At 39.3% G+C, this 27,004-nt stretch overlaps 2 protein-coding genes across 2 annotated transcripts; both read right to left on the bottom strand.

Moving 5' to 3' along the window:
* On the bottom strand, window positions 1–26,899 carry LOC116669461 (uncharacterized). Its single transcript, XM_032499341.1, has 41 exons — window positions 26,839–26,899; window positions 26,650–26,679; window positions 20,847–21,046; window positions 20,474–20,695; window positions 20,096–20,321; window positions 19,063–19,541; window positions 18,788–18,883; window positions 18,520–18,601; window positions 18,326–18,411; window positions 18,121–18,205; window positions 17,947–18,026; window positions 17,774–17,869; window positions 16,767–16,857; window positions 16,607–16,680; window positions 16,159–16,200; window positions 15,839–15,926; window positions 14,190–14,272; window positions 13,998–14,093; window positions 13,513–13,608; window positions 12,796–12,894; window positions 12,415–12,513; window positions 12,174–12,281; window positions 11,813–11,908; window positions 11,183–11,284; window positions 10,922–11,093; window positions 10,791–10,817; window positions 8,905–8,912; window positions 8,589–8,603; window positions 6,551–6,791; window positions 5,913–6,085; window positions 5,599–5,671; window positions 5,421–5,512; window positions 5,213–5,300; window positions 5,027–5,115; window positions 4,651–4,779; window positions 4,125–4,220; window positions 3,941–4,044; window positions 3,715–3,823; window positions 3,375–3,513; window positions 3,245–3,271; window positions 1–1,634 (listed from the first exon to the last, which is right to left on the bottom strand). Exons 3-41 carry the CDS (start codon window positions 21,039–21,041, stop codon window positions 1,090–1,092), a joined length of 4,848 nt encoding a protein of 1,615 aa, XP_032355232.1. The 5' UTR covers window positions 21,042–21,046; window positions 26,650–26,679; window positions 26,839–26,899; the 3' UTR covers window positions 1–1,089.
* LOC116706929 (E3 ubiquitin-protein ligase TRIM21) lies at window positions 22,568–26,796 on the bottom strand. The gene is made up of 7 exons (XM_032543995.1): window positions 26,499–26,796; window positions 25,009–25,583; window positions 24,736–24,831; window positions 24,290–24,523; window positions 23,957–24,104; window positions 23,852–23,878; window positions 22,568–23,445 (listed from the first exon to the last, which is right to left on the bottom strand). The coding sequence occupies exons 1-7, from the start codon at window positions 26,536–26,538 to the stop codon at window positions 22,898–22,900; spliced, it is 1,668 nt and encodes a 555-aa protein (XP_032399886.1). The 5' UTR covers window positions 26,539–26,796; the 3' UTR covers window positions 22,568–22,897.
* Window positions 26,900–27,004: the final 105 nt, after the last annotated feature.

Genomic DNA, 27,004 nt, shown 5'->3' with positions numbered 1-27,004 from the left:
ATTTACAAAAGTGTAAATTGCACAAAAGAAGCGTCAACGCAGGTTAAAAGAAGTTGGTCTGAGAAACATTGTAGCCAGGCAGATGTTATGAAGTTGTAAATGCATCTGCCTACTACATAGTTAAGCACATATTTGAGATACTTAGAATTTGAGTATTTTCTTCTCCTGCCACTTCATGCTTCTATCGCCAACTTTGGTCATTTTTCATGCAAAAACATTTTATGGTTCCAGTTTCCAAAATGTGCTACTTTTCATTTGAATAATTAGAATTTATATTGTACTACTGTTCTGACAAAACATGTGTGAAGGCGTCACCTTGAGCTCTGGGTAATTGTGATGGCATTTATCAGCATGTTTACAAACTAAACAACCAATTAATTGAGAAAATAATCAGCATGTGAATCATCAAAATTATCATTAGTTGCAGTCCAAACAAAATAGTAATAAAAAAACGCCCCCACCTCAACCAAATACAGTAGCAAAGTCTGGTAAACAACCTTTAAACACCTTGGATGCAGTAACTAGAACACTAAGTTAAAACAAGGCAGCTATATTTCTATAGCACATTTCAGCAACAATTCAAAGTGCTTTACACAAAACCAGTTATAAAAAATAAAAACAGATAAAACAAGAATAAAAATTACAGTGCAGTACAAGAAATGAAACAATAAAGAAATTAACAACCATTTAAAGAAAGGCAACATCAAAAAGAAAGGTCTTGCCTTGATTTAAAAGAACTGAGTTGTTGTGGACCTGCAGTTTTCTGGGAGTTTGTTCCAGATATGAGGAGAATAGAAACTGAACGCTGCTTCCCCTTGTTTAGTTCTGACTCTCGGGACAGAAAGCAGACCTGTCCTACATGACCTGAGAGGTCTGGGTGGGTCATAGTGGAGTATCAGATCAGAAATGTATTTTGTCCCTAAACCGTTTAGTGATTTATAAAAAGCACACCTGTCCTACATGACCTGAGAGGTCGGGGGGGGGAGTTGTATTCATGAATAACACGTACACCTGAACTCACAGATTTCATACTGAGAAGGTGCATTCTAACTTTGAGTGCACCGGTCACACATGCACTTTATGTAACTACTACTGCTTTCTCACAGTAGAAATAATCAGAGGATGAGAGTTCCTCTCGTTTTGTTTAAGATGTGGACTGAAATATGGGAGAATCTCACCGGTGAACGAACACTCGGTGAACGAGTAGATGTGAGATTGAGCCGTCACATTGTAAAAGGACACTAGACCTTCATCATAATCCACAAACACCCCCACCGTCTGAGGTTTCTCCGTCAGTGCGAGGCTGGTGGGCGGTTCGGTCAGGGCTGCGTACTTCTTATCTTCGTAATGCACCGTAACCCAGTAACCGTCATCTGGGCTCAGCGAGAGTTCCCCCTTGCGGTTTGCATCATGTCTCGCCACGCCCAGGTCCCACCCTGTTTTGTTGCCGACCTCCACCTCCCAGTACGACTTCCCAGATGTCAACCTGTTGAGCCCCAGGATACTGCCGAACATGTCAAACCTCTGTGGAGCGTCAGGAACTATCTGGTTCCTTCCTCCATCTCTCACTGTCTTCAAATCAGGGGAAAGAACAAGGCACCGGTGTGCTGAGGCTGGATCCAGCTTCACATCCACTGCAGCGGAGGAAAGAAATAGAAACAGAAGGATGATTCACATAATTTGGGTAAAACTGCAAAACTGCACAAACTGTACGTTGATGCTTAAGCATTTTAGTTTCAATTAATAAACTACAGCAGTCTTTAGATTCAACTGAGCCTCAACTAGTGCAGATTACCCATCATTCTTCTGTGATACAATAATCACTTTGTAGTGGGATAGTGAAGGTACAGCATTAACTATTCGGTGTTGGAAGGTATATTCCTTTTAGGTCATTTTTATAACACAATCAAAACTTACACACAATATCAATGCTCTACATGTAGAAACATTGTTTGGGAAGCAAGATCACAGCTTTTTGATAGTTGCCCCCAAGAAAAAAACACAGAATCAGTTGTTTCAGGATAAACGCCCTAAAGAAACGTGTTTATGTTCAAGTGACACAGTGGATGGTTTGGTAAAGAAACTGTGAGACTTGTTGCCTGGTTACAACCACTTGTCAGTGTGGTCCAAAACATAATGGCGTGCTCACTGGGATTAAACTTAAATTGCACTCAAATGTTGGTGCTCTTGCAGAAAAAGAGTTTAAGAACTTAAAATCTTCAAACCTGCAAAAGAGGAAAATATTCAGGCACACGGGGGTAGAGGAGCAAGAGTATTTGGGAGTTTTTATTTAAAACAAAAGCCTTTTAAGGGTTATGTGGCTTGTTTGTAACAATTTAAAAACACAAGTGTTAACACGCAGGTCTTCTTCCTGACGCTGAGTCATGCAACTCGCCGACCGAAGGTTGCAAGGGTGACGGCCACTATTCAGCTCAAAAAAAGTCAGAAAACCATTCCAATGAATCTAAAGCTGTTCACTTCAGGTAAATTAAGCTAAAAAAAACTGCATATCTCCCCTTTAAAGGTGCCTTCTCAGCTTCTTTAGCCACATACACACTCTGTGTGCTGAAAGATAACTTTGTGCTAATATTTATTTTATGGTTGGGGCTCATCTATAAGAGATGAGGGAGAAAGTTGTTCCTAAATTGTTGTCACTTTAAAAAAAAAAAAAAAACATTTGGAATGAATAATGAATCTATTTGTTTGTTTGCTGTACTGTGTGTGTGTGTGTGTATACATAGATGTTACAGACATGTTTGAGTCTTATATAATCAACCACTTCAGTTGATATCATGTAATTTATTGGCTCTATCTTTGAGTCCATGTGAGGACTATCAGCCTCTCGCTCAAAGTCTTCTGTATCACATATTTGCCTTCATCTTTGAAACTGCCTGGTATATTTCTTTTTAAATGGGGAGGATGAAAGGAATGTGGAGGTATAGTGTTGTGCACACTTCTTTCAGATTTTCAGAACTTAACGCAACAGTATATCCTAAATAAAAAAATTGTTTTCAGACCTTTTTTGTGGATTAATTGAAATACAAGTTTAATCAGCAAATACTCATGTTTCGCCCTATTTACTCTATTTATTTATTCTTAATTGTCGTGAACAAGGCATGCAACCTACATATATATATATATATATACAGTACATATATTTTTTTTAAGGAACGACTGTTCCTTAACCAAATGTTAAGGAACAGTCTTCCTGTAGGTCAACATTTTAATGTTTTGAGTCACACACCTGCAAATGTAGGAATCCTCTTGAGTTCTGTGGAAAGACAATTTGTATTCAAACAATTGACTATGAACTAAATACAGACATCAATATAAATCTATTGAAAAAAACCTTGATAAACTTAAGGCGTTCTCACCAACAGATGAGAGTTTTTCCAGTTTCCGGTGAATTTCTTCCATCATGTTTGATGTTGCAGTTCTTAGCGACCCAAAGCAGAATGAAGTGTCAACATTGACATTTTTCCAATCTTGACAGTCATTCAGGCCTGGAGAAACCTGTGTGACAAATTTTTAATCAGTATAAAATCATGTGAATGAGTCAGAAATACAAAACAGGTCATAAAATACTTGAGCAGAGAGTGAATATTGGTTTAGCTTCCCCCTATCTGGATTTTATCCTCAGATACGGTCCTCTAGCAGAATAAAAACATAAGTACTTACTCAAATTTTAAAAAGGCTGAAGGCTTGGTGTCTCACCTGCAAGTCTGGCTTTTTGTCCAACTCATCAATGGTCTTTTTGAGTTTGTCAATTTCATTTTGCAGCTTCTGGACTAAATCTTGTGCCTCTTTCTTCACTCTCTTTCTCCTGAAAATAGCATGCAGCACGTCAGACATCGGTTAGATGTACTCACTGATTACTCCCCCAACTGCGGCGTTCATATCGTATATTACTGGTTTATATTCTGAGCAACATGTGACTGACCTCTCGTCCAGAGGTTGAAGGGCTTTCTGCCGCGTGTCCTCCACGACTCTCATCACCTCTGAGAACACGTTGTTGATCTCCAGCCATTCAGCATCCAAGCTGCCCTGAAAAGAGTAGCGGACGGTCAGGATGTTGAAGAAACATGGATCAAAACTAAAAAAGTAAATAATCAGCTACGGCTCACCTTGCAGGTTTTTACAGAAGATCTGACTTTAGTCATCTTTTGTTCTCTTGTCTGAATTTCCAGCTCTAAATCAGCCCTCATCCTGTCTTGCCTCGCCTTGAATGAAGAGAAAAAACTACTTATTGGTATGCACACATTGTCGTGACCACTTGCACATACACACACAAGTACAATAACAGCATTAACGCAAGAATTGGGATTTATGAAAAACAAACTTGCTGGGTAAATGAGCAGTCCTCCACGGACCCTCGGACCCAGGCGTACGCACAGAAACAGGTGAAATAAGAAATGCCAACTTGGGCGGCAGATGGATGAAACGATTATTGTGTAAAATAAATCAAAATATTTCCTCTCATTGATGATATGGCACCTTGTATCGAAGCCTCGGCCACAGTGGATTTAATATGTAAAAGTGTTTTAAGTAGTCATTGAGACTACAAAAGCGCTCTTTACGTATCAGAGCAGTTGTAGTGCCAGTCCCTCTTTAAGACGGGTCAGCTCTGGTGTCTCAGTAGAATCTCAGTACCTTTTGCAGTTGTTGAGCCTTTCTCTCCATCTCCCTCTCCTTCTCTCTCTCCTCCTTTTCTGTGTCATTTGGTGGGACTGCTATTTCCTGAACTGTGGTTGTTGGAAGACCCCAGGCCAGTTGCCCCACCTAAAGGATGAAAGCACTCAATGCAAGCCGGACCAAATGATAATAAAATAGCTTCTCAGTCTGCAATGGCTCAATTAAAGTAACTATGTTGGAAAACGGTGCATGGTTACAAAACACAATTCTATAAAATTATATCAGGTAAAAAATAGTAATTTGCAAATGCATCTGTACAAAAGAAGTGGTTCACAGGGTGAAACTGGATTTGCTCTCAAGCGCGACATTGAAACAAGTTGAGAATGCGCTGTACCTGCTGCGCACTGGTGGAGAAATCAAGCGCTCGACGAGCGTTGGCGGTGGTCTGATGTGTTGCGCTGAAATGCTGTGGAGTTTCAAACACTGCAGAGAAAGAAGTTGGTGACCGTCAAACAAAGCTACTTGGAAACGTCTCTATATGTTGTTCCAGTTCTGAGTGAACTACAGTGATGGAGCATACGTGATTTGTTGGTCTGCTGCACTGTGACATCTGCGGCTGTGGGGTTTGTTTGGGTGCTAAAGATCTGAGACACCGGCATCAGCAAAGGCTGTCAGAGAAAAGTGGAAGACAAGATTTCATGGGTCTTACTCGACAAAGCATTTTTAACTTTTTCTGATCACTCAATATTTCCACATCACATCAACCTGCTTGTAAATAAATCTCTATCCTGTACCTGTGCACCGTTGGCGAAATCCAGAGTTTGATGAGTTTTGTCCGAGTATGTGAACGTTTGCAGAGATCGCTCTTGATTTTCCATCACTGTAGGGAAAGAGGACGGGTGATTGTTAAACACAGCTGCATTGTGTAACTCCCAGTGATGTATAAACTATTATTAAAATGCATACTTGATTTGATCATCTTTAGTGGAGCTTCTGTGTCAGCAGGCATCTTTATGGTGGCACGGTTTGAAGACGTAATCTGTGCCAGAGAGGTGGGAAACAATTTGTTGCATGTATCAACTTAATTTGTTAAAAAAAAAATACTGGTAAATTAATTTGTTCATTCAACATTCCATGCCACTCTCATCTGTGTTTTATCAACCTTGCTGTCTTGAATTCAATTATCCTAATTAACTATCTATTACACATAATGATTTATTTCATATAACAGAACAAGCTTTGTCCTCAATTGATATTGGCAATTGTTTGCTTGCACATACCTCCTTCTTGACTGGAGTAATCCAGTTAATTGGTGTACTCTGTTCACTCTCTTGGATCCTTATTCCCTTTGGCGTGCATCCCATCATCCCCTGGTGAGTTCTCAGGCCATGGTAAGACGTCATTTTGGACCAACCACAGTGGCAAACCTGGAGGCTTACGTCTGATGAAAAGTGTGTTTAAGACAGCGTTGAAGAATCACTTTCCACAACACCACATAAAGCCTACTGAATATCTCTTTTGGAGAAAAGACATATTTCCATAGATTCCATAGAAAATCGTTCCTTTTTCCAAGTAAATGCTGTGTTTAAAGCTGCAAACACACAGTATTTAGGAGAAAATGGGGAAAAACAATCTGTGGTTCATTGTACTTTGAAGTAAAATGGGGTTAACACTGACATGGCGGGGTGAAAGTAATGACTACAGTTCCTTTCATAGTTTCTTAAATCCAACAGCTGTCCAACAAAGAAGATTGTCATTGCAGAGCAGAAATTTCTTTAAATGTGTTTTTTTGTTGGCCCACTCTTTTTCCTACATTTGTCCATTTGGAGCAGGTACATTAGAGACACTGGTGATAAAGATAGTACATAACTAAGGACCATAGATGAATTCAAAGAAGAATCACTCGCGTCCCACTCACCAGTCTCGAAAGAAGGGGTGATGATGTTCATAAAAGGGTCTTCTACTTTGATCGGAGGTGCCACGAAGGTCAATTTAGGAATGTAACTGTTAAATCTGAATTGGTCACTCTCAGGGATACTCAATCCCTTCGGTGTACATCCCATCTTCCCCTGGTGGGTTCTCAGGCCGTGGTAGGTCGTAACTTTGGACCAGCCGCAGCAGTTGCAAACCTGGAGGCTCATGTCTGATGTGTTGAGTACCTGTAGAAGTTAAATGTACAGTTTTTATCCATCAATGATGGGTTTCTTTTTAATGCATTCTTCTATGATTTAACAGCTTTGGATGGAATGATGGAAACTATTTTTTTTGCCACAGTTATTTTTTTTTGTGGCAGAAAGATTTTTTACCATTGTCCATCTGAGACTTTTTTGATGCATCAAGTCAGTTTGCTTTCCAGTGCATACCTTTACACATTGATAGATCGATAGATCGATAGAAAGATATTTGAAAGTAAGTACACATATTTGAGTGTGAACAAACTCTGTTTTGACTCCTGTCTCAAAGAATAATTCCCACGGAGGGATATTTTGATAAGAAATAAAACCCAATTTGAATCGTTTAATGCTTAAGTGACAAAGCACCCATACCTTTTTATTTTAGATCTACTGTAGAATGCCTGTCTACATTAATTCATTTCTTTCATATCAGTTTTTTTTGTCTGTGTTGTTTGCAACCCAGATGTGGAGGCCTGAGATTAGACAGTGTTTAGTCGCCCTCTACTGGTACTCTGGAGTATTGTACATACTACACAAGAGTACCGCTTTCCCACTGCTGTGCCAGACACAACCAGGAAACAAAAAAGGAATAGAATAAATTTTTCTGCAGAAAGTTTTTGAAATGGGATTAAATCAAGTTTAACTAATGGGAGAAAATCTTGAAATAAAATGAGATAAGATCTAACTGTATTGAACCCAGGAGGGACATGTTGCACTGCAGAAGGACAAGAAGAAGAACTACAGCTGAATTGACAAATGAACTGAAAAAAAGTACAGAAAAAAAGATAAACCAAAGTGGCTTGGCGATTTGAGACAATTATGTATGTATCAGTATGCTTTGCATAATAAATGCCATCAATCAATGTGAAAAATAGTTAAATTAAACATTGTGTGTAGGCTATAGTGTTAATGCATGCATGAATAAAGAATACAACACTAAAAAGCATGTAATGAGAACGCTACATAATATAAATTTGATATAATACAAACAGCAATACTAATAGATTGTGTGTACATATTCCCTATATACTAATTATTTAACAAATACTATCTGTGTTAGATAAATTGGCACAAAGTCAAACCATCAGAAATCTCTAGAACACCAGCTAAATATAACTTTTATCAAAAGAAACTTTATTGCTACTACTGTAAAGAGCCCATTAAACAATTAGCCAAGGCCACGTCACACACACACACTCCCCACTATGTTCCGAGTATTTTGTACACACCCTGAAAGTGTATTTGCATTGGTGTCCTGTCAGTTCTAATGTCTTTACTGGCAGCCACTATCTGTCTGAGTTGTTTGCAGTGTTGAGGTTATACAACCTGGGCTGTAGACTTCATGGGATTCAATTCAATTCAATTTTATTTATAGCATCAATTCATAACAAGAGTTATCTCAAGACACTATACAGATAGACCACACTCCAGAATTTACAAGGACCCAACAGTTCTAGTAGTCTCCTCCAGAGCAAGCAACAGTGCGACAGTGGCGAGGAAAAACTTCAGGGATGCACATCTCATATTGCTCTTTTTGACAAAAACAACCAAATAAACTGCCCTCTAATAACTTTTATAAACACGTGTTAGTCAAATTCCTTTGAGGCATAAACGAATTTTAATATTAGGCCTATTGCCATTTTCAACCGACATTATATTTTGCAAAACAGGAATATATAGCGTGTTAGGTTTTATTTTTTTCATGTTGCATCCTAATTCTAGTAAACATCGCCAGGTGCTTTAGAGTAAAATAGAAGACAAAGCTGTCCAGCAGCAGCTTACCTTGATCTCTGTAACCTAGACGCTCCTCTGTGTGATCTGTCTCTCTTTCCCGTCTCTTTCTATCCGTTCATCCTCAACGGTTTCAGTTTCGATTTAGCCCAAAAAATCCTAAAGCTTTCCTGTAATCGTCCCACGCGCAACTTGCAACAAAAAATGCCGTGTTATTAAGCAACACTCATCTATAGGATTTAAATGGTAAATGGTGGACAAGGAATCTTGATTTGGTGTGCACTGACTAAAAAGGTAGTAGACCAATATGCCATACTATTGGTCAAATACTCTGAGCTGACACAGGAGCTAATTCAGCATCTCTAACATGTTTATCTGAACACATTTAAACATGTACTGTATAAGGAGTTCAGGAGTACATTTCAGTGGTGGGAAAAGTACTCATATCTTGTGTGAAAGCAGCAAACGGGGGGCAAAAAAGACAAGAAAAACAAAAAAGGGGCAAACAGAAATCAAAAACCAAAAATAAAAAACTCATTTTGCAAAAGGTTAAATTTTCCCAAAAAAAAAAAACAAATTTTTTTAATCCAGTTGAATTCTACAAAATAAAAAAACTAACAAAACAAAAGAAAGGGGGTTTTTACAATTTTGCCCTTCAAGGAAAGGAAAAGGCAAAAAGAAAAAATAAAGAAAGAGCAGTACCAAAAATGTATTTTGGGGGACAAGACAGTTTCCCCACCTGGAAATTGGGGTTTCAGAGTTTAAAGACCACACAGCCCCAAACAAACAACCAAAGAGGGAGGGGAGGGGGGGAGACAGGAGACAAAAGAGCGATATGATTTTTATTAAATGTTAAATTGGGACTTTCATTGGTTTGGCATAAGCAAACCCGGGGGGGCTCATTAGCAAAAAAACAAAACGAAAAAATTAAGGGGCGCTTTACCCAAAAGGTCAACCTAGCCGTTGCAATAGGAATGGGATTCCTTTTAGAGCTTGGGAAAGACACCACCAGAAAAGGGGCGGGGCAAAGCAAATGACAAACGCGAAAATAATTTTAAACCCCATTAAGGGGGGAGCACAAACTGAAGCTCCGGCCGGGGGAGGAGGCTCAGTGCACCGCCTGAAGAACAGAGCCGCCCAAAAACGGTTTCCCGTACTTCTAATACTCCAGGTAAGAAAAGGAGGGGACGGCGCTTCGATTTTGGCTTTTATCTGTCTCTTTTGCGGAACAAAGCTTTAAAAAAAATGCTGACATCACCTAAAATAAAAACTAACATTAAAAAATGAAAAAGTAAACGTGCAAAAAAAAGGGGGGCGGCGTGCACGCCCGCACGCGCCCGCACCGCACACACACACAACACCACACACCACACACACAACCACACACCCACACACACACACCAAAAACACACACCACCACACACACAACCTCCTTTTCTAACATACTAAATTTTTGGGGATATATTTTAGATCACAGGGTTCCCCTTTTATGCTCCCTTTAAATCAAAATGAAAAGGGTAGACTCCCTGAACCAAAACTCAGTAAACTGAATTGAATTCAGCCGGACATCATGAAGGCCCGACTTTCCCCGAACTCAACCTCCAACCTTTTTTGTTTCTCTTTCGGAAAGACAACTGGTGTAGCTGTCAGGGTGCGTCATGTTTTCATAAATTCCAACCACCCCTAACCTTTTTGGGTTTCACGAAGGTTCCCCTTGCGGTTTTCACCGCCCCTTTCCACGCCCAAATTCCACCGTTTGGGTGAAACAAACCCCCCGTCGACTTCCCAGAGGTCAACCTTTTGGGCCCAGGACGCTGCCAAAGCCCCCGGGGCATCCGTTTCCACCGCCTACCCCTTTCTTCCCACAAAAAGAAACAAGGGGATCTGTGTGCGTGGCTGGGTCCAGCTTCACATCCACGCAGTTAAATAAAAAAAATAAAAAATGTAAAGTGCGAGGATTCAGTTCCCCCATATTTATTATTTATTATGGCGGAAAGTTTTAAAAAATTGTCCATGAGTCACCAATCAAACCCAAAACAATGAGCTCAGAGGTTTTTTTTATATTATTGTTGGGTTATTTGGTTACAAACTGTTAGCCCATTCAATGACGTTAGTCCTTTGACTGATACTTTGCAAACATAATACACAGCACATATAGAAATATAACATTATCTATTTGCTAAGAACACTTTCTTCAATGTCTCTAGAACTTAAAGAACACATTTTTGTATTTTTAGAATTTCAAATACCCACCTGCAAACTTAGAAATCCATTTAAGTTCTGTTGGGAAACACATTATTTTGTTAGCGACTGTAAATTACAACTATTGGAACACATAATACAAGACAAATGAGATGTAACGATTGGTAAGTGCATGGACTCACCAATAGTGGAGAGTTTATCGAGATTCTGTTGAATTTGTTCCATCATGGTTGATGTTGTAGTTCTCAGAGTGGACAATGAAAGGCCAAGGGACTTCTGCTTAGCATCCTCTGCAAGTCTCACCACTTCTGAGAAGACGCAGGTGATCTCCTGCCACTCAGCTTTTGAGCTGCCCTGAAAAGGCCAACGTAGTGTTTGATTTAGGTATCAAATCATCTTTGGGGGAAATAAAAAACTTAGAAGTTCAAAAGGTTTCCACTCACCTTACGGGCTTTTACAGATGATCTGCCTTCAGCCACGTTTTGGTCACTCGTCTGGATTTTCTCCTTTACAGCTGTGTCAGCGGTATTTCTGTTTGGCCTTACCTTGATTTATTTTAAATAAAAAGGCTTTTGAATATGGTATGTCACCCATACAATCACATGAAGTTGAAATATATCTGCCTATGGTTTATTAGTTTTAATAGTTATATTAGAAAAATTGCTTTCCTAATTGAATAGGATCAGGTTATAGTAATGTCTGAGTGATACCAATAGCATGACTATTTTAGGATGCTAGTATAAATTACTACTAAACAAAACCAACATTGCCATCCCTCGAGTAACATTGTACTGTAGGCGAGTGTTTTTTTCCCAGAATGCCGAACCCTAACCCTAACCCTGACCCTAACCCTAGCTCTACTCTGCCTCCGATTGGCTGACCCTGACATTCTTACCCTGACCCTAACCAATCCCACTCCTCTTGCCTAAACCTAACAAACCAAACCAATGAAGACAATGCGTGCTAGCCAATCAGAGGGGGAGTAGGGTTGGTCATGCCTTCCTCAGACCTTTGCCATTCTGTGAAATGAAATAGAAGTTATGAACAGAACTAAAGAGGCACTGGTGTCGTACCTGTGTTAGGTTTTGGACCTCCTTGTCTTTCTCCTTTGGGTGGACTGCTGTCTCCTGGGCTGTGCCAGCTGAAAGCTTCTGAGCAAATAGTTTCACCTGAAATTGAAAATAAGTATCCAACTAATTAATGACCCTAGCAACCACCTAGTTACCTCATCAATGTATTATCATTATTATTACTTGAATTATCACATTATCACATGAAACATTGGCATAAGAAGAGTTAAGTTGGCCTGCATGTGATTAACTTTTAGTGGTCAACAGAATTACCTAATTCATACTGAATTAAATCCCATGGTGCATTATGTTTCCTGCTTTCTAGTGACCTACCTCAGTGACGTGTTTTAAAGACGGGTCTAACCTGTGACAGTTTTGGTTCCTCTCTGTGTTTCCCCTTAAGACGGTCTGCTGTTTCCTCTCTTGTTGTAGCTGAAAACATCCGGGCCAGTTCCTTCACACTCAACGCAAGCTGTACACAAATAAGGGTTACACTTTTCTTGATGTCATGAAACATAAACAGGTCATAAATAGTTATGACATAATGCTTTAAAGTCGATTGATCTACAGGCAAGACATTCCAGCAAGTAAAAATTAAACTGTACCTCTGTGCCAGTGGATGAATCGATTTTAGGATCCTCAGTTGTGGTTTCTCCTGAAGCAGGATTCATTTGGGTGGTGGCACCTCTGGTATCTGGTAAATTCTGTAAAAGAAAGGTGGAGGGGTTATGATGTTTGAGGCATTTGGTACAAAATGTCCCAAAATGAATTTGTGTATTCAGCTGCACAGACTTGTATTATTTTGTATCATTTTATATATATTCTATGGCTGCAACTAAGTAAGTAAGCATGGATGGAGAACGAAAAGAATACTGGGGGAATCACTTTTGATTTTTGATAGTCCAAATAGTCGAAAGCTCATTTTGACCGATTTTTGATTTAAAATAGAAAAGGTGACAGTCCTAACAGAGGCACTAGTCCTGTACCTGAGGTAGTTTTGGATCCTCCCTGTCTTTCTCCCTTGGCTGGACTTCTGATATCTGGGCTGTGGTGGATGCTGAAAACTTCTGAGCTAATAGCTTTACCTGAAAGATATTTAGCACTCACATATCCAACAAATATACACCGACACACCCCGGTCTCACACTGTTTGAACTACTGCTGTCAGCCAGGAAATATAGGACTCATGAAAACGAGAACAAACTGACTACAAAACAGCTTTTATCCAACAGCCGTAAGTGCATTGAATCATGCTGCTAAATTATAGTTCTCACCACTGATCTACCTTAATAGGGCTAAGTACAATTTGTAAGTGTGGATGCCTGTACGAGTGTTTCTCCCATGTGTTTTATCATTAATATAATATGTATGCAAAAGTAGCATTTTTTATTTATGTATTTAATTAGGTATATATTACCTTTAGAGATGTTTGGCACTGACAAGGACATATCATTTCATTCTGTTACAATGACAATAAAAATATTGTATTCTAATATGATAACATATGATGACAAATAATACTACTGTATGAAAGGTAACACATCACAGCCCAGAAACAAGGTCACAAAAAATGTAGTCTTGCATTGCCAGACCACGACTGCTGTGTGTAAATAGCAACATCATATTGATCATTTGCTGTATTTTAGCAAATCTGGCACCTCAGTGAGGTAAAAAAAAAAGATTTACAGAGATGTACAGACTACCTGTGACAGTTGTTGTTCCTCTCTGTGTTTCTTCATTGGTCGGACTGCTGTTTCATGGGTTGTGGTGGCTGAAAACATCCCGGCCAGCTCCTTCAACTGAAACATGATAAACACTCAATGCAAGCTGGGCCTCTTGACATCACAACCTTTGTGGTGAAATTAGTTTTGCGCACACACACAGACACACAGACACACAGACACACACACACACACACACACACACACACACACACACAGACACACACACTTTTGTCTTAGACAACATGCTGAAGACAAAGCAAAAGGTGCAGGATGTGTCTGTCACAGGTAGGACTAAAAATGCTCATTAGCTGTTTTAAATATGCTTTCTTTCTCATATGTCATATTTGAGCTTGAAGTTAGGAAAATATAGAGATGTTGCAATCACAGGACACCCTACTGAGCAAATGGAAAATTGTAACATAGGCTAATAAACAGTAAATGGCTTGACTATCATAGTGTGATACCAGTGACTGTGTGTGGTCCTCCCTGTCCTTCTCCTTAGGCTGCACTGCTGTGGGCCAAGGTGAAGGTCTTGGATGCTCCCCTACCGATCTATTCACCTTTAAAAAAAAAGTTCATGAAATTTACATAAAAGAAAGGAAAGTACTTAATTTGCTTATTTTCACAGTCAGATAATTCCAACAAATCTTCTTTACCTGTACATCAGTGGAGAAATCCTGCAGATGATGGCCTGGTGTTGAGTTTGTCCCGTTTTGGAAAGGCCGTGGAGTTGTAAAAGCTGTAATAAAAGGAGATGGTCAGTCTCAGCCTTTGCTGCTTTATTTTTCAGATTGTCACACTTTGGGGCCTATTTCAACAATCTAAGCGCACTGCGTGAAGCGTCTTCCGCAGGTGCGTTTAGGGCATGTCCAAATCCATTTTTGCTAGTTTTATGGCAGAAGATGAGGTCTGTGTGCCAGGTGCATGTTCCAACAGGGTTGTACTAACTGTCTTAATTAATCCTAGGTGTGTTTTGGGCGTAACATGCAATAAACCAGGCAATGTAATTCAGTGTCAAAACCAGAGTGTCATCTCCAATTCCCTTTAAAAGCCAGGCGTGCTTGTACCTCGGCGCAATGCTATTATGATGGCGGATTTGCACCATAATATTTTTATTTTTAATCTTTTGTATGTTTGTGTGCTGCTGCGCGTCCCTGTGTGTGTAACAAGCATGGTGTGGGCGCACTGTGCATGAGCCAAGGTTTACATTTGCTAGGTTTACATTTTACTAATGTTAAAATAACAATGAAATGCTGCTTATGGACTTTGGACCAGGTTTTTGTTGGTCAAGGGTGCAATCACTTTACACTGCCTCAAGATAGCAATGTGCCAATAATGCACCTGAACACACCACAATGTAAGACCAGCACACACATGGGCGTACAGATGCGATAGGTGCATTTGCTATTTAAACAACATGGGCGCTGGATAGGAAACTGACTGACTGCGTTGATCTTAAACTAGCAAAGACACTTTGTGTCGCGCTGGATGCCAGATAGGGTCCAAAATCTAGTTTTGACTGAATTATAATCCTGTACGTAAGTGATTTGGGCTCCTCCTCGTTTGTGGAACTGGCACATGCAGGTTTAGGTTATCCAAATGTGTCTAAAGGTTGTAAAAGTGAATACTTCTCAGGGTTTTACATGCCTAGAGGAATTGTAGCGCCCCCCAAAGATGTTTTAGCCAGCCCCAAAATAAAATCACCAGCACCAAAATAACAAGAGTTGAGAATAAAAATTGCAATTCAAAGCCTCTCTAATCCTCTATGTGTTTAAGAGCAATTTACCAAACAACCATCGAACAAGCAGAACATAAACTTGAAAATGAGAGCTAATCACAGTTTTATCTCCAGAGTCGGACTCTCCCGGTGATTTGTTTAAATATTATTTTTTAAAGCAGTTTTGTTAATTGAGTTATAATAACTCAAGCATAATATGCCTTTTTGTTTATCAAATTGTCAGAAATAACAGGAAAATGCATAGATTATTGTCAACTTAGGTAACAGACTCATTGCTTTTACTGCACAAGGACCAATCATGCTTATTGCCATGTGTAGCCCCCCCGGTCGACTTGTAAAAAACAAATAATTCAATATAAGCCCTTGTGCTGTACTAGGCTTACTAAGGCAACATACAGTACAGTGAGACATCTCTTGAGTAGGGCTCAAATCTGTTGGCATTGAATATTGGGTAAAAATTAAAAAAACACTGTCAGTGAAGTCAAAAATGACTAATTACTTTCCCATCCTGAACCTGGAAAGGTTAAAAATGAATTATAGAGCCTTAAACCCTCAAGAGTTTTGTACCTTTGCCAATGTCGGATCCTCTCCCTTTAGGTTGGACTACTGTTGCTGGGTCTGCGGTGGTTGGATGCTCTCTGACCAAACTCTTCACCTGGAAGATGTTAAGCACTCAGTACTAATACAATACTGATGGAATCCATTAGCCCATTAAAACAGCGGTGCACATCACAATTAACAAAAGGAAAAAACAAGGCAGATATAAGGATAAAATACATAAAAAGGTGCCTAAAATACTTTAATTACTCATATTCTTTAATAAATTAATAATTTGAATATGTTTGATAAAAATGATGACATATCTATCTATGTCAGACTAAAGTTACCCGGGGTGGAACAGGTGGACGCTCCCTGACCGATCTATTGACCTGAGAGATAAAACAGAATAAGATGTAAATTAGAGCAATACCATATGAGGAATAAATGCTCTTAAATGTTCTTAAATATCGCAAGTACTTGCAATTATGTGACAGATTATACAACACATTGAATGTTGAATATAAAAAATAAAGAAAACTACTTCAATATTGTTTTTTGGAACACTAAACTGAACACAAAAGGCACCAGCCCCTGGGTGCAATATCGTAGTCTTTCCTGATGCATTTATTGTTGCGTTTGGATGACTCACTATAAAAATACGATACACTGTGTAGCGCTAATGTAAATTTGATTTAGATTGTAACACTCAGCAATTAAATAATAAACTATGGTAAGGTAAAAAAGCTAAAAACCAACTTGGTTTCATTTCACAGAATTTCACCAAATCTGCTTTACCTGCACACCAGTGGAGGGATCCTGCAGCTTTGAGTTTGAGGCTGCATGGAAAGACTGCTGTGGAATTGCTAACGCTGTGGTGAAAGGAGATGGTCAGTTTTTTTTCTTCAGATTGTTACATAAAATCTAGTTTTGAATGAATTATAAATCCTGTACATACGTGACATGGGCTCCTCCTTGATTGTGGCTGCTGTTGCAGAGTCGGAACTGTTGATGCTCCAACTTCCTGGCATCTCTCTACGGTCAGATTTCTAATAAAGGAAAAAAAAAACTTAAAATAATAAAACTAAAATCTAATTTAAAATGTGTGTTCAAAGCTACAGTGCACATGTTCTGTCTCCCCCATGACAATTTCAATGTAATGAACACTGTTGGCACGTCCATATTATACAAGCATTACGTTATCGCTATATCGATTTATTTACAGTGGCTGATTGAATTTTTTTTTTTTTTTTAAATATGACCAAGAAATTATTATGATAAATGAATATTTAAAAAATAAAAACGGACCGTCAACCATGTTATGAGCGTTGGTGTTGCATAGTTTGTCCACCAGAGGGCGCTCTATAACGTCCCTGTAGCTCAAGTTTGTATTTTTATACATTTTATTTATCAGAACTTTAATATATTTTGATGTTCCACTCTTCTGTTTTGACAATAAAATATTATCATATTATTTTTTCTTTTATTATTTTATAACTACTAATAAGTAATGTTAGGGAAATGTGTTTATGTTTTGCAATGCTTTTTTGGATTTTTTTTTTTTTTTAATATATATTGGCTGATATATCGGCATTTTGGATTTTTTAATGACCAAATATTCGTTTCGGTATCACCCTTAAAAATCCTTTATTGGTCGGACTCTATTCATTAATATCAAAAAGTTATGCAATAAAGCATTAAAGGTGCACGCCACCGTTTGTTGAAATAGTGCCTATCAGGGTCCCCCCCTTGGCTCAATTTTTCTCACAACATGCTAACCGGCAAGGTTAGAATTCCATTCACTACGCTAAGTTAACTAGCGGCAGCGCTGCCGTTGGTGCACTGTGCATGCACGCACTGTGACAAAAAATGCGTAAGCTCACCTATCTACAGCTAGGGGGGGGCTGTGATGAGCCCTATTTCAACAAACAGTGGTGTGTTCCTTTAAAACAAACAGTTAAGTACCTGTGATAATGTTTGGTCCTTCCACTCTTTTTTCTTAGGTCTGACTACTGCCAACGGGTTTGTTGCGGTCGGATGCTCCCCGTCTGATGCGTTCACCTGAAAGATGTTAGTTTCATGTTATTTTTAATACTTTGAATTTGGAAGAATGTGTACTATTCATATAGATGTTTTACTTGTGGATGGGTGGAGGAATCCTGCATCCGATGGCCTGCCATTGAGTTTGTGGCTCTTTGGGAAGAGCGTGGTAGAGTCGCTGTAATTAATGAAGAATCACACTGTGTCTCAGCCGCTTTAATTTTCTGATTGTTATGGAAAATCTGGTTTTGATTCATTATAAGCATACGTACGTGTTTTGGGCTCCTGCTTGAATGCGGCTGCTGTTGCAGAGTCAGTATGGCTGCAATATCCTGCCGTGGCTCTACTATCTTCTCTCTAATAAAGGCAAAAAGTCAGTACCAAATACTAGTATAGCATCAAAATACTATACAAATACTGTTCATACTTTGACACTTCCCAGTCAGAGAATTTGAGATGTTCAGGAAGCTGTTTTACCTGTGGATGGGTGGAGGAATCCTGCAGCTGATGGCTTGCCTTTGGGTGCGTGGCTCTTTGGGATGAGCGTTGTGGAGTTGCAAAAGCTGCAGTGACAGAATATATTTCATTCTCTATCGCAACTGTTTAATAGTTCAGATTGTTATGCAAAATATTGTGTTGGCTGCTGAACTACTGTATAATCCTGTACATACATAATTTGTTTTCCATCTTGATTGGGCCTGTTTTTTCTGTTGAGATGGTACAGCTCTTGGTGCTTGGCCGCAATGGCGCATTCTGTCAGGTTAAGGTGGAAAGTTACATGTCCTTTGATATTGTTTGACACAATAATGATCTAGCACTGTACAGTTGTTCCAATAACTGCAATACTGTTTTGAAACTTGCTTGGAGGACTCATCTGGTTGGCTCATCAATCCAGGTCCACCTATTGGATCAGTAGTGGTTGTATTTTTTCTGACTTACCTTGCAGCTCTGAAGAGATGCATTAGTCTCATCCACCCATGACTTTCTCCACACAATTATTTCCTGTAACTCTGCCTTTGTGTTTTCAAGCTTTGTCTGTATTAAACAAAAAAGCAGATCAATACTAACTTCAACCCTCATGTCATTTGCGTACCTTTTTGATAAGTTTGCAACCCTGTTATTTTGTCCAACATATCACAATGGATTAAAGTAAATCTAGACTACTGTCAAGACTATATACAAAAATATATTAGGCCTTCCAGATGCTTATTCACCTTTGTTTTGGGGCATCCATGCTTCAGACAGGCCCTCTCATCCAGGTTCTCCACAGGTTCCACCAACTTGTGGCCCTTCAACCTTTTATTTGAAGAATGGTTCTCCAGGTGGGTCGAACAATACGAGGCAAGACACACAAGGCAGGACTTCTTAGCCTTTATCTTCCGCTCTGTGCAAATGTCACAGGCCACCTCACCGGGCGCCAAAGTGGACTTATCGTTTTCCTCCTGGGTCTTTTTCACCTGTTCGGCAATGCTTCTCAAAACGATGTTCACCTCTGGTATTTTCCTCAGAATCTGTTTGCATAGGGGGCACAACCTGTCATTTTGCTTGCAACAGCGGTCCAAACATTCCTTACAGAAGGAGTGGCCACAAGATGTAGTGACAGGATCCACAAACAGACTCATGCAGATGGAGCATTCCAGATGTGTCTCCATTGAGACAGTCTCGCTGGGTGATGGTCCAGCGGACGCCGTATCTGTATAAAAAGAAAATCATCAGTGAACAAATGTGATCAAAATCAGACTGAACTGAATTTGTGTGTACTGAATTAAGCAAGCTTGCAATTATTGCTTAATTCAACTTATTTGTAAGAGGAATAATGTCTTAGTTCTTTTAAAAGTTGCATAGTTTTGCTTTTAATTGTAATTTGTCAACTGAGCAACTTATGTTTAACATATGTGTGCTTTATGCTAAGTACAAGCTAATTTGGAAAAATCTGCAAAATGTCAGCACATCTTATCAACCTACTCTTTTTTTTAAAGATTATTTTTTTGGCATTATTTTAGGCCTTTATTGACAGGACAACTAAAAAAATGAAAGGGGAGAGAGTGGGGGAATGACACACAGCAAAGGGCCGCAGGTTGGAGTCAAATCTGGGCACCCTGTGTTGAGACGTAAATCTCTCTCTCTCTTTTAGATCACATCTATTATTGGAAAATTTAAGGTGAAATAAATAAGAGTAAATAATAATGTCAGTTTAGAGTGCACTGGAATCACACGTGTACTCAGGAATCTCTGTGCAAAACTCACCAGCCTTGATAGAAGTGTAGACATCCGGCCGGAAGTCTTTCTGATTGTCTGTGAGTCCCACATGTGCCCACATGTACTGCTGCTCACTCTCCTCCACCTTCACACCCCTGGAGGTGCATCCCATCTTCCCCTGGTGGTTTCTCAAGCCGTGGTAGGTCGTAACTTTGGACCAGCCACAGTGACAGACCTGGAGGCTCATGTCTGAATAGTGGTCTGTTGCGTCAGTTTGAAATATACTTAATAGTAGAGTTTATTTTTTAGATCACATCTATTATTGGAACATTTAAGATGAAATAAATAAGACTAAATAATAATGTCAGTTTAGAGTGCACTGGAATCACACGTGTACTCAGGAATCTCTGTGCAAAACTCACCAGCCTTGATAGAAGTGTAGACATCCGGCCGGAAGTCTTTCTGATTGTCTGTGAGTCCCACATGTGCCCACATGTACTGCTGCTCACTCTCCTCCACCTTCACACCCCTGGAGGTGCATCCCATCTTCCCCTGGTGGGTTCTCAGGCCGTGGTAGGTCGTAACTTTGGACCAGCCACAGTGACAGACCTGGAGGCTCATGTCTGAATAGTGGTCTGTTGCGTCAGTTTGAAATATACTTAATAGTAGAGTTTATTTTTTAGATCACATCTATTATTGGAACATTTAAGATGAAATAAATAAGACTAAATAATAATGTCAGTTTAGAGTGCACTGGAATCACACGTGTACTCAGGAACTGTGTGCAAAACTCACCAGCCTTGATAGAAGTGTAGACATCCGGCCGGAAGTCTTTCTGATTGTCTGTGAGTCCCACATGTGCCCACATGTACTGCTGCTCACTCTCCTCCACCTTCACACCCCTGGAGGTGCATCCCATCTTCCCCTGGTGGGTTCTCAGGCCGTGGTAGGTCGTAACTTTGGACCAGCCACAGTGACAAACCTGGAGGCTCATGTCTGGTTTGTTGAGTGATTTTTTTGTTTATGCAATCTACAGATTTAGAAGTAGAAGCGACAACATTTTAGACACAATTGCTTTTCATTCATTCATTGTTTTTAAGTCTTTTCTGAATGTACAATTTTTCTCTCCAGTTTCTCTAATGTGAGGACTTCTGTTAGGTGTTATTTTTATATATATATATATATATATATATATATAATATATATATATATATATATATATATATATAACACCTAAGAGTTTTGGAATGCAATGTCTATTTTGTGACTCAACATTTCAATGACCATTAGAGGTTGCGGTACATGGAAGTAAGAGAATTAGGATCCATTGAAAATTATTTAAGACCTAGAACACAATACTTAAGGGAATTTAAGACATTTTAAGGCCTAAAATTTGTATTTGGTAATTATAGACCCCGTGGTGGGAAACCCAGATAAAAAGGCATGTGCATGCATGGAGAAAATGATCATAATTTTGCACCACCAAGAGGTTTAGGGTCATGTTGCAACAGCTGCCGACTCCTCCTCTCTGCTGCTGTACTTTCCATACTCAAGGAATCACTTCCATCTATGCAGAGCAAATACTAGACAGCCCTCCTCAGATGGACTGGACATCCAGGCCTTTACTTTCTTATATGACTTACTGACGTTGGATGCAGAGCTACTAAACAACTTTAAAGTCAATTTTATAAGTTACTTTGCCATTAATTCTCTTGTGAGTTTTGCCTAGAAGAGTAAATATGATTATCTATATAGCAATAACAGTAATCCTGATTTGCTCTGATTTACTGTTAAGTCATAATGCATTTCTTTGTACAGTTCTCAATTTTATTCCAAGGGCCATACCACTTGACTGCTACGGTCTCTGCAGCAGGAAACTTGTTTTAAGCAAACTATTTGTCCTTTCAATAAAAAAAAATAAAAAAAGGAAATTCTCTCCTCTGGACTAAAAAGCTGAGTCGTGAAAAATAACCATATGCAACTCCTTTCTTGATTTTAAAGATTGTATCACATCTATTACAATGCATGGTAGTTCAGTAAAAGAAGCTAATGGAAGGCTGTTATTACAGGATGGGTAAGACTACTTACCAAAACGAATAAAAACTAATAACATTTCCATTGGCTTCTTAATCTGGCCGTGGCAATTTAACGGATTTAATTTTCAACATGACGAAGACCAAATATTGACAACTTTTCCGTTATTTTTGAATTAGCTTACCTGTTAAAAAGCCCTTAAAAAAGCTTGTCCTCAGCTCGTTAAATAGCATGTAAAAGAAAATGTGTTGTATACCCTGTGGTCCTCTTCTGTTGTCTCCTCTCCACAGCTGTGAGAACCGCGCTTTTTCCTGCTTTAAGTTTCATTTCTGGGTAAGAAAAGTGACAAAAAACCCGCCAACAGCGCTTCTTCACTCTGCGGCAAGAAGCCCTGCAGCCGTGACTCATCCAAAATGTTGCACAATAAAAAACTATTCAAGTGGTTGATTAAAAAACTTACGGAGAACAAAAAACTTAATTACGTTGGAAAATTGATATTGTTATTTTTATTTAGAGGTTCAAAATAATGTGAAATGACAGCACATTTTGTAAATCAGGATACATTGAATGTAGAGTGCAGCACCCCACCCCCAAGACTAATTAAATGCACGTGTAGACTACTAACATTCCTAAAGTTACCGCATAGGTAGCCTACATTTGACACATTTGCTTTTACAAATTGTTTGCATCATCTATCATAAGTCTTATAAGTATTGTATTCATCACGTTATAGGAGGCACCATTTGGTCATGCATTATAGTATAGCCTACTGTAACTGGAACAATGAATGAACTGACCGTTATGGGGCTGCATGTACTAATCACAATGTTTCACACCACAAATAATCAAAGGTTCAGTGTTTTTGTCATCTTGTTTTACATGTGGACTGAAATATGGGAAGACCTCGACATTAAAGGAACACTCAGTAAAGGAGTAGATGTGAGATTGAGCTGTCACATCGTAGAAGGACACGAGACCTTCCTCGTAGTCCACGAACACCCCAACTTTCTTAGGTTTGTCTTTCAGGGAAAGACGAACTGGCGGTGCTGTCAGGGCTGCGTACTTATCATCTTCATAATGTACGGTAACCCAGTAACCGTTATCTGGGTTCAGGGAGAGTTTCCCCTTGCGGTTTGCGTCGCCTCTTGCCACGCCCAGGTCCCAGCCCGTCTTGCTGCTGACCTCCACCTCCCAGTAGGACTTCCCAGAGTTCAACCTGTTGAGCCCCAGGATGCTGGCAAACAGATCATACCTCTCCGGGGCATCATCTACTTCTTGGTCCTCCCCTTCATCTTTCACTTCTTTCCCATCATCAGAAAGAATGAGGCGTCGGTGCGCCGTGGATGGATCCAGCTTCACGTCCACTGTTAATTACAAGTTGAAGATAATTATTTAACGTGAGGGTTCTATATGTGGTGGTTGTATCACTCTAAAAAAGAAGAAACAGCTGGATGGAGACTGATAACTTTGTTAAGCAGCACTTTACTGTTCATCTCACTGCACCAGATCCACAACAACACTTCCTTCCAATCAGACACTTGCAGAACTTAGACTCAAAAAATGTAATAAACTCAAGGAAATCCACAGAAGTAGATTCTTAACTGACCGTTTAAACACAAATATGTAAAAAGTAAACTGTATAAACATTTTAAATACATTTTTGTAGATTTAAAGTCAAATATAGAAATAATTAGTATATCGTACAGTTATAAGACCCCAAAAAGTGTTTTTGAAAGGTAGTCACAGGACAAAACTGATTAAATCGCATACCTGTAAACTTTGGAACTCTCTGAAGCTCTGTGAAGTGAAATAGTTTTAGATCAGTTAAGTCAAACACTTAGCTTTTGACATTTACCGCCGTGATTGAACTCTTACCAATGGAGGTCAGATCCTCCAGTTTCTGTTGAATTTGTTCCAACATGGTGGTTGTGGTTTTTCTCATGGTCCCGAAAGACAGCGATGTGTCGAGCTCTACCTCCATCGAGTCTTTGAGGTTGTTTGTGTCTTTAGCAGATGGGTAACTCTGAGACAGGGAGAAAGAGAGAGAAAGAGGATATTAACCAACAGGATGCATGGAGAAAGATCTAATCATACTAGCCGCCATTGATTTAGAAGTAATTTGATCAAAATACATTGTGCAGCTCTTCAAAAGACACACTCTCTTTGTCTGTTAAACATATGAGTCAAAAATGGTTCTTTTTTTCTCACCTGAAGGAAAAGGATGTGATCGTCGAGAGCAGCTATATCGTCCAGCTCAGAGACGGTCTTCTCAAGCCCGTCTATCTCAGCTTCCAACTTCAGTTGGATGTATTTTGCCTCTCTCTCCACCTTCTCCCTCCTGTCCTGTACTGGCTTAAGAGCTGCCGCGTGGGCTTCCTCCACAATGGCAATCACAGCTGTGAACACATTCTCAATATCCCACCACTCATTCTCCAGCTGGTCCTGAAAAATGGAAAAAAGCCAGAGTTGTCCATTTTTAAATTTGACAGTGTAATGTTAACCAATCTTGAAGCTGCATTTGCATTTATGAGGGACATTGTACAGTTGTTCCAATAACTGCTATAATGTTTTGAAACTTGCTTGGAGGACTCATCTGGTTGGCTCGGCAGGTCAACCTATAGGATCAGTAGTGGTTGTATTTTTTTGTAACTTACCTTGCAGCTCTGAAGAGATGCATTAGTCTCATCCACCCATGATTTTCTCTTTACAATTTTCTCCTGTAACTCTGCCTTTGTGTTTTCAAGCTTTGCCTGTAACAAAAAAGCAGATCAATACTAACTTCAACCCTCATGTCATTTGCGTACTTCTTTTTGGTGAGTTTGCAACCCTATTATTTTGTCCAACATATCACAATAGATTAAAGTAAATTTACAATACTGACAAGACTAGATACAAAAATGTATTAGGCCTTCCAGATGCTTATTCACCTTCATTTTGACCCATTCATCTTCAATAGGAACAACCTCCTCCTGATCTTCTTCCAGACAAAGTACACAAATGCATCTCTCTCTCTTCCTGCTGTACAGCTCTAAGGGGCGTCCATGCTTCAGACAGGCCCTCTCATCCAGGTTCTCCACAGGTTCCACCAACTTATGGCCCTTCAACCTTTTAGCTGAACAATGGTTCTTCATGTGGGTCGAACAATACGAGGCAAGACACACAAGACAGGACTTCTTAGCCTTCAGTTTAGGCTCCGTGCAAATGTCACAGGCCACTTCACCGGGCGCCACTGCAAACTTTTCATTTTCTTCCTGGGTCTTTTTCACCTGTTCGGCAATGCTTCTCAAAACGATGTTCACCTCTGGTCTTTTCATCAGAATCTGTTTGCATAGGGGGCACAATCTGTCATTGTGCTTAAAACAGCGGTCCAAACATTCCTTACAGAAGGAGTGGCCACAAGATGTAGTGACAGGATCCACAAACAGACTCATGCAGATGGAGCATGTTAGATGTGTCTCCATTGAGACAGTCTCGCTGGGTGATGGTCTAGCGGACGCCATATCTGTATAAAAAGAAAATCAATGAACAAATGTGATCAAAATCAGACTGAACTGACTACTGTGTGTACTGAATTAAGAAAGCTTGCAATTATTGCTTAATTCAATTTATTTGTAAGAGGAATAATGTGTTAGTTCTTTTAAAAGTTGCATAGTTTAGCTTTAAATTGTCCTTTGTCAACTGAGCAACATATGTTTAACATATGTGTGCTTTATGCTAAGTACATTTGTTTTTGATTTGGAAAAAAAAATCAGCAAGATTAGATAACACTTTATTCATCCCACAGCGGGGAAATTGTAGCATTTTCTACAATTAAAGCAAAAAACAAGTAAACACACAAAAACAATTTTTTTGTATTTTTTTAGGCCTTTATTGACAAGACAGCTGAAGAAATTAAAGGGGAGAGAGTGGGGGAATGACACAGCAAAGGGCCGCAGGTTGGAGTCAAATCTGGGCCCACTGTGTCAAGGTGTAAACCTCTATCTATCTATCTATCTATCTATCTATCTATCTATCTATCTATGTTCGCCGCTCTACTAGCTATCCGGGCGCCTGTTATCAACCTACTTTAATGGACAACATGTACACTGCTTACCTATATTGTGCATTTTCCACTAGTGTGGTTTGTTTTCTACTAACCCATTAAGAAAATTAATTATAGATGCAGATGGTCATTGTATTAATTTAATGATTTCTTCACTAGTAGCTGACATGTTTGGATTTCAGAACTTTTCCCACCCAAGAGGATTTTATTTTACTGTACGAGTGAGAAAACTGTTCCTTTTCAATTTAGAGTTTCTGCAACAAGCCACTATTCTATAGCATTTTAGGTAAATTTAAGACTTAATACTAAAAAATGTATTCAAGATGTGAACTGGAATAAACAACGTGTATGCAAGAATCTCTGAGCACAACTCACCAGTCTCGAAAGGGGTGTAGACATCCAGCTGTTTACTCATCGACCTTCACACCTTTTGGCTTGCATCCCATCTCTGTCTGGTGTATTTTCAGCGTATTATACATTGTAACTTTGGACCAGCCACAGTCAAAAACTTCGAGACTCATGTTTGAATAGTCATTTTTTGCCGGTTTGAGACATACTGTAATGGAAGAAGCATTACTTGTGACACTACAAATAGCAAAAAATTATGAAAGACATCAGGTTCATAGAAACTCCTCAAAACATTGAACTTTGAAGTAATAATGTCAAATGTATCGTCACCAACATATTTAAAAGTATGCAATAAGAGTAATATTACCTTTCAGCTATTGTAATGCTCCTTAGCTCCCTGGCTTCCCTCTCCACTCCTGCCTAGTGTGTGTGTGTGTGTGTGTGTGTGAGAGAGAGAGTGTGTGTGTGTTTGTCCTTCCTCTAGTCTGTCCTCCCGGTTTAGGTTTAATTTCTGTTCAAAAGCTATGCCACTT

Source organism: Etheostoma spectabile, chromosome 19 (assembly GCF_008692095.1).
Source record: "Etheostoma spectabile isolate EspeVRDwgs_2016 chromosome 19, UIUC_Espe_1.0, whole genome shotgun sequence".
In the NCBI taxonomy this organism is placed as follows: Eukaryota; Metazoa; Chordata; class Actinopteri; order Perciformes; family Percidae; genus Etheostoma; species Etheostoma spectabile.
Note: the sequence above shows the minus strand (reverse complement) of the source record. Positions and strands in the feature narration are given on the sequence as shown.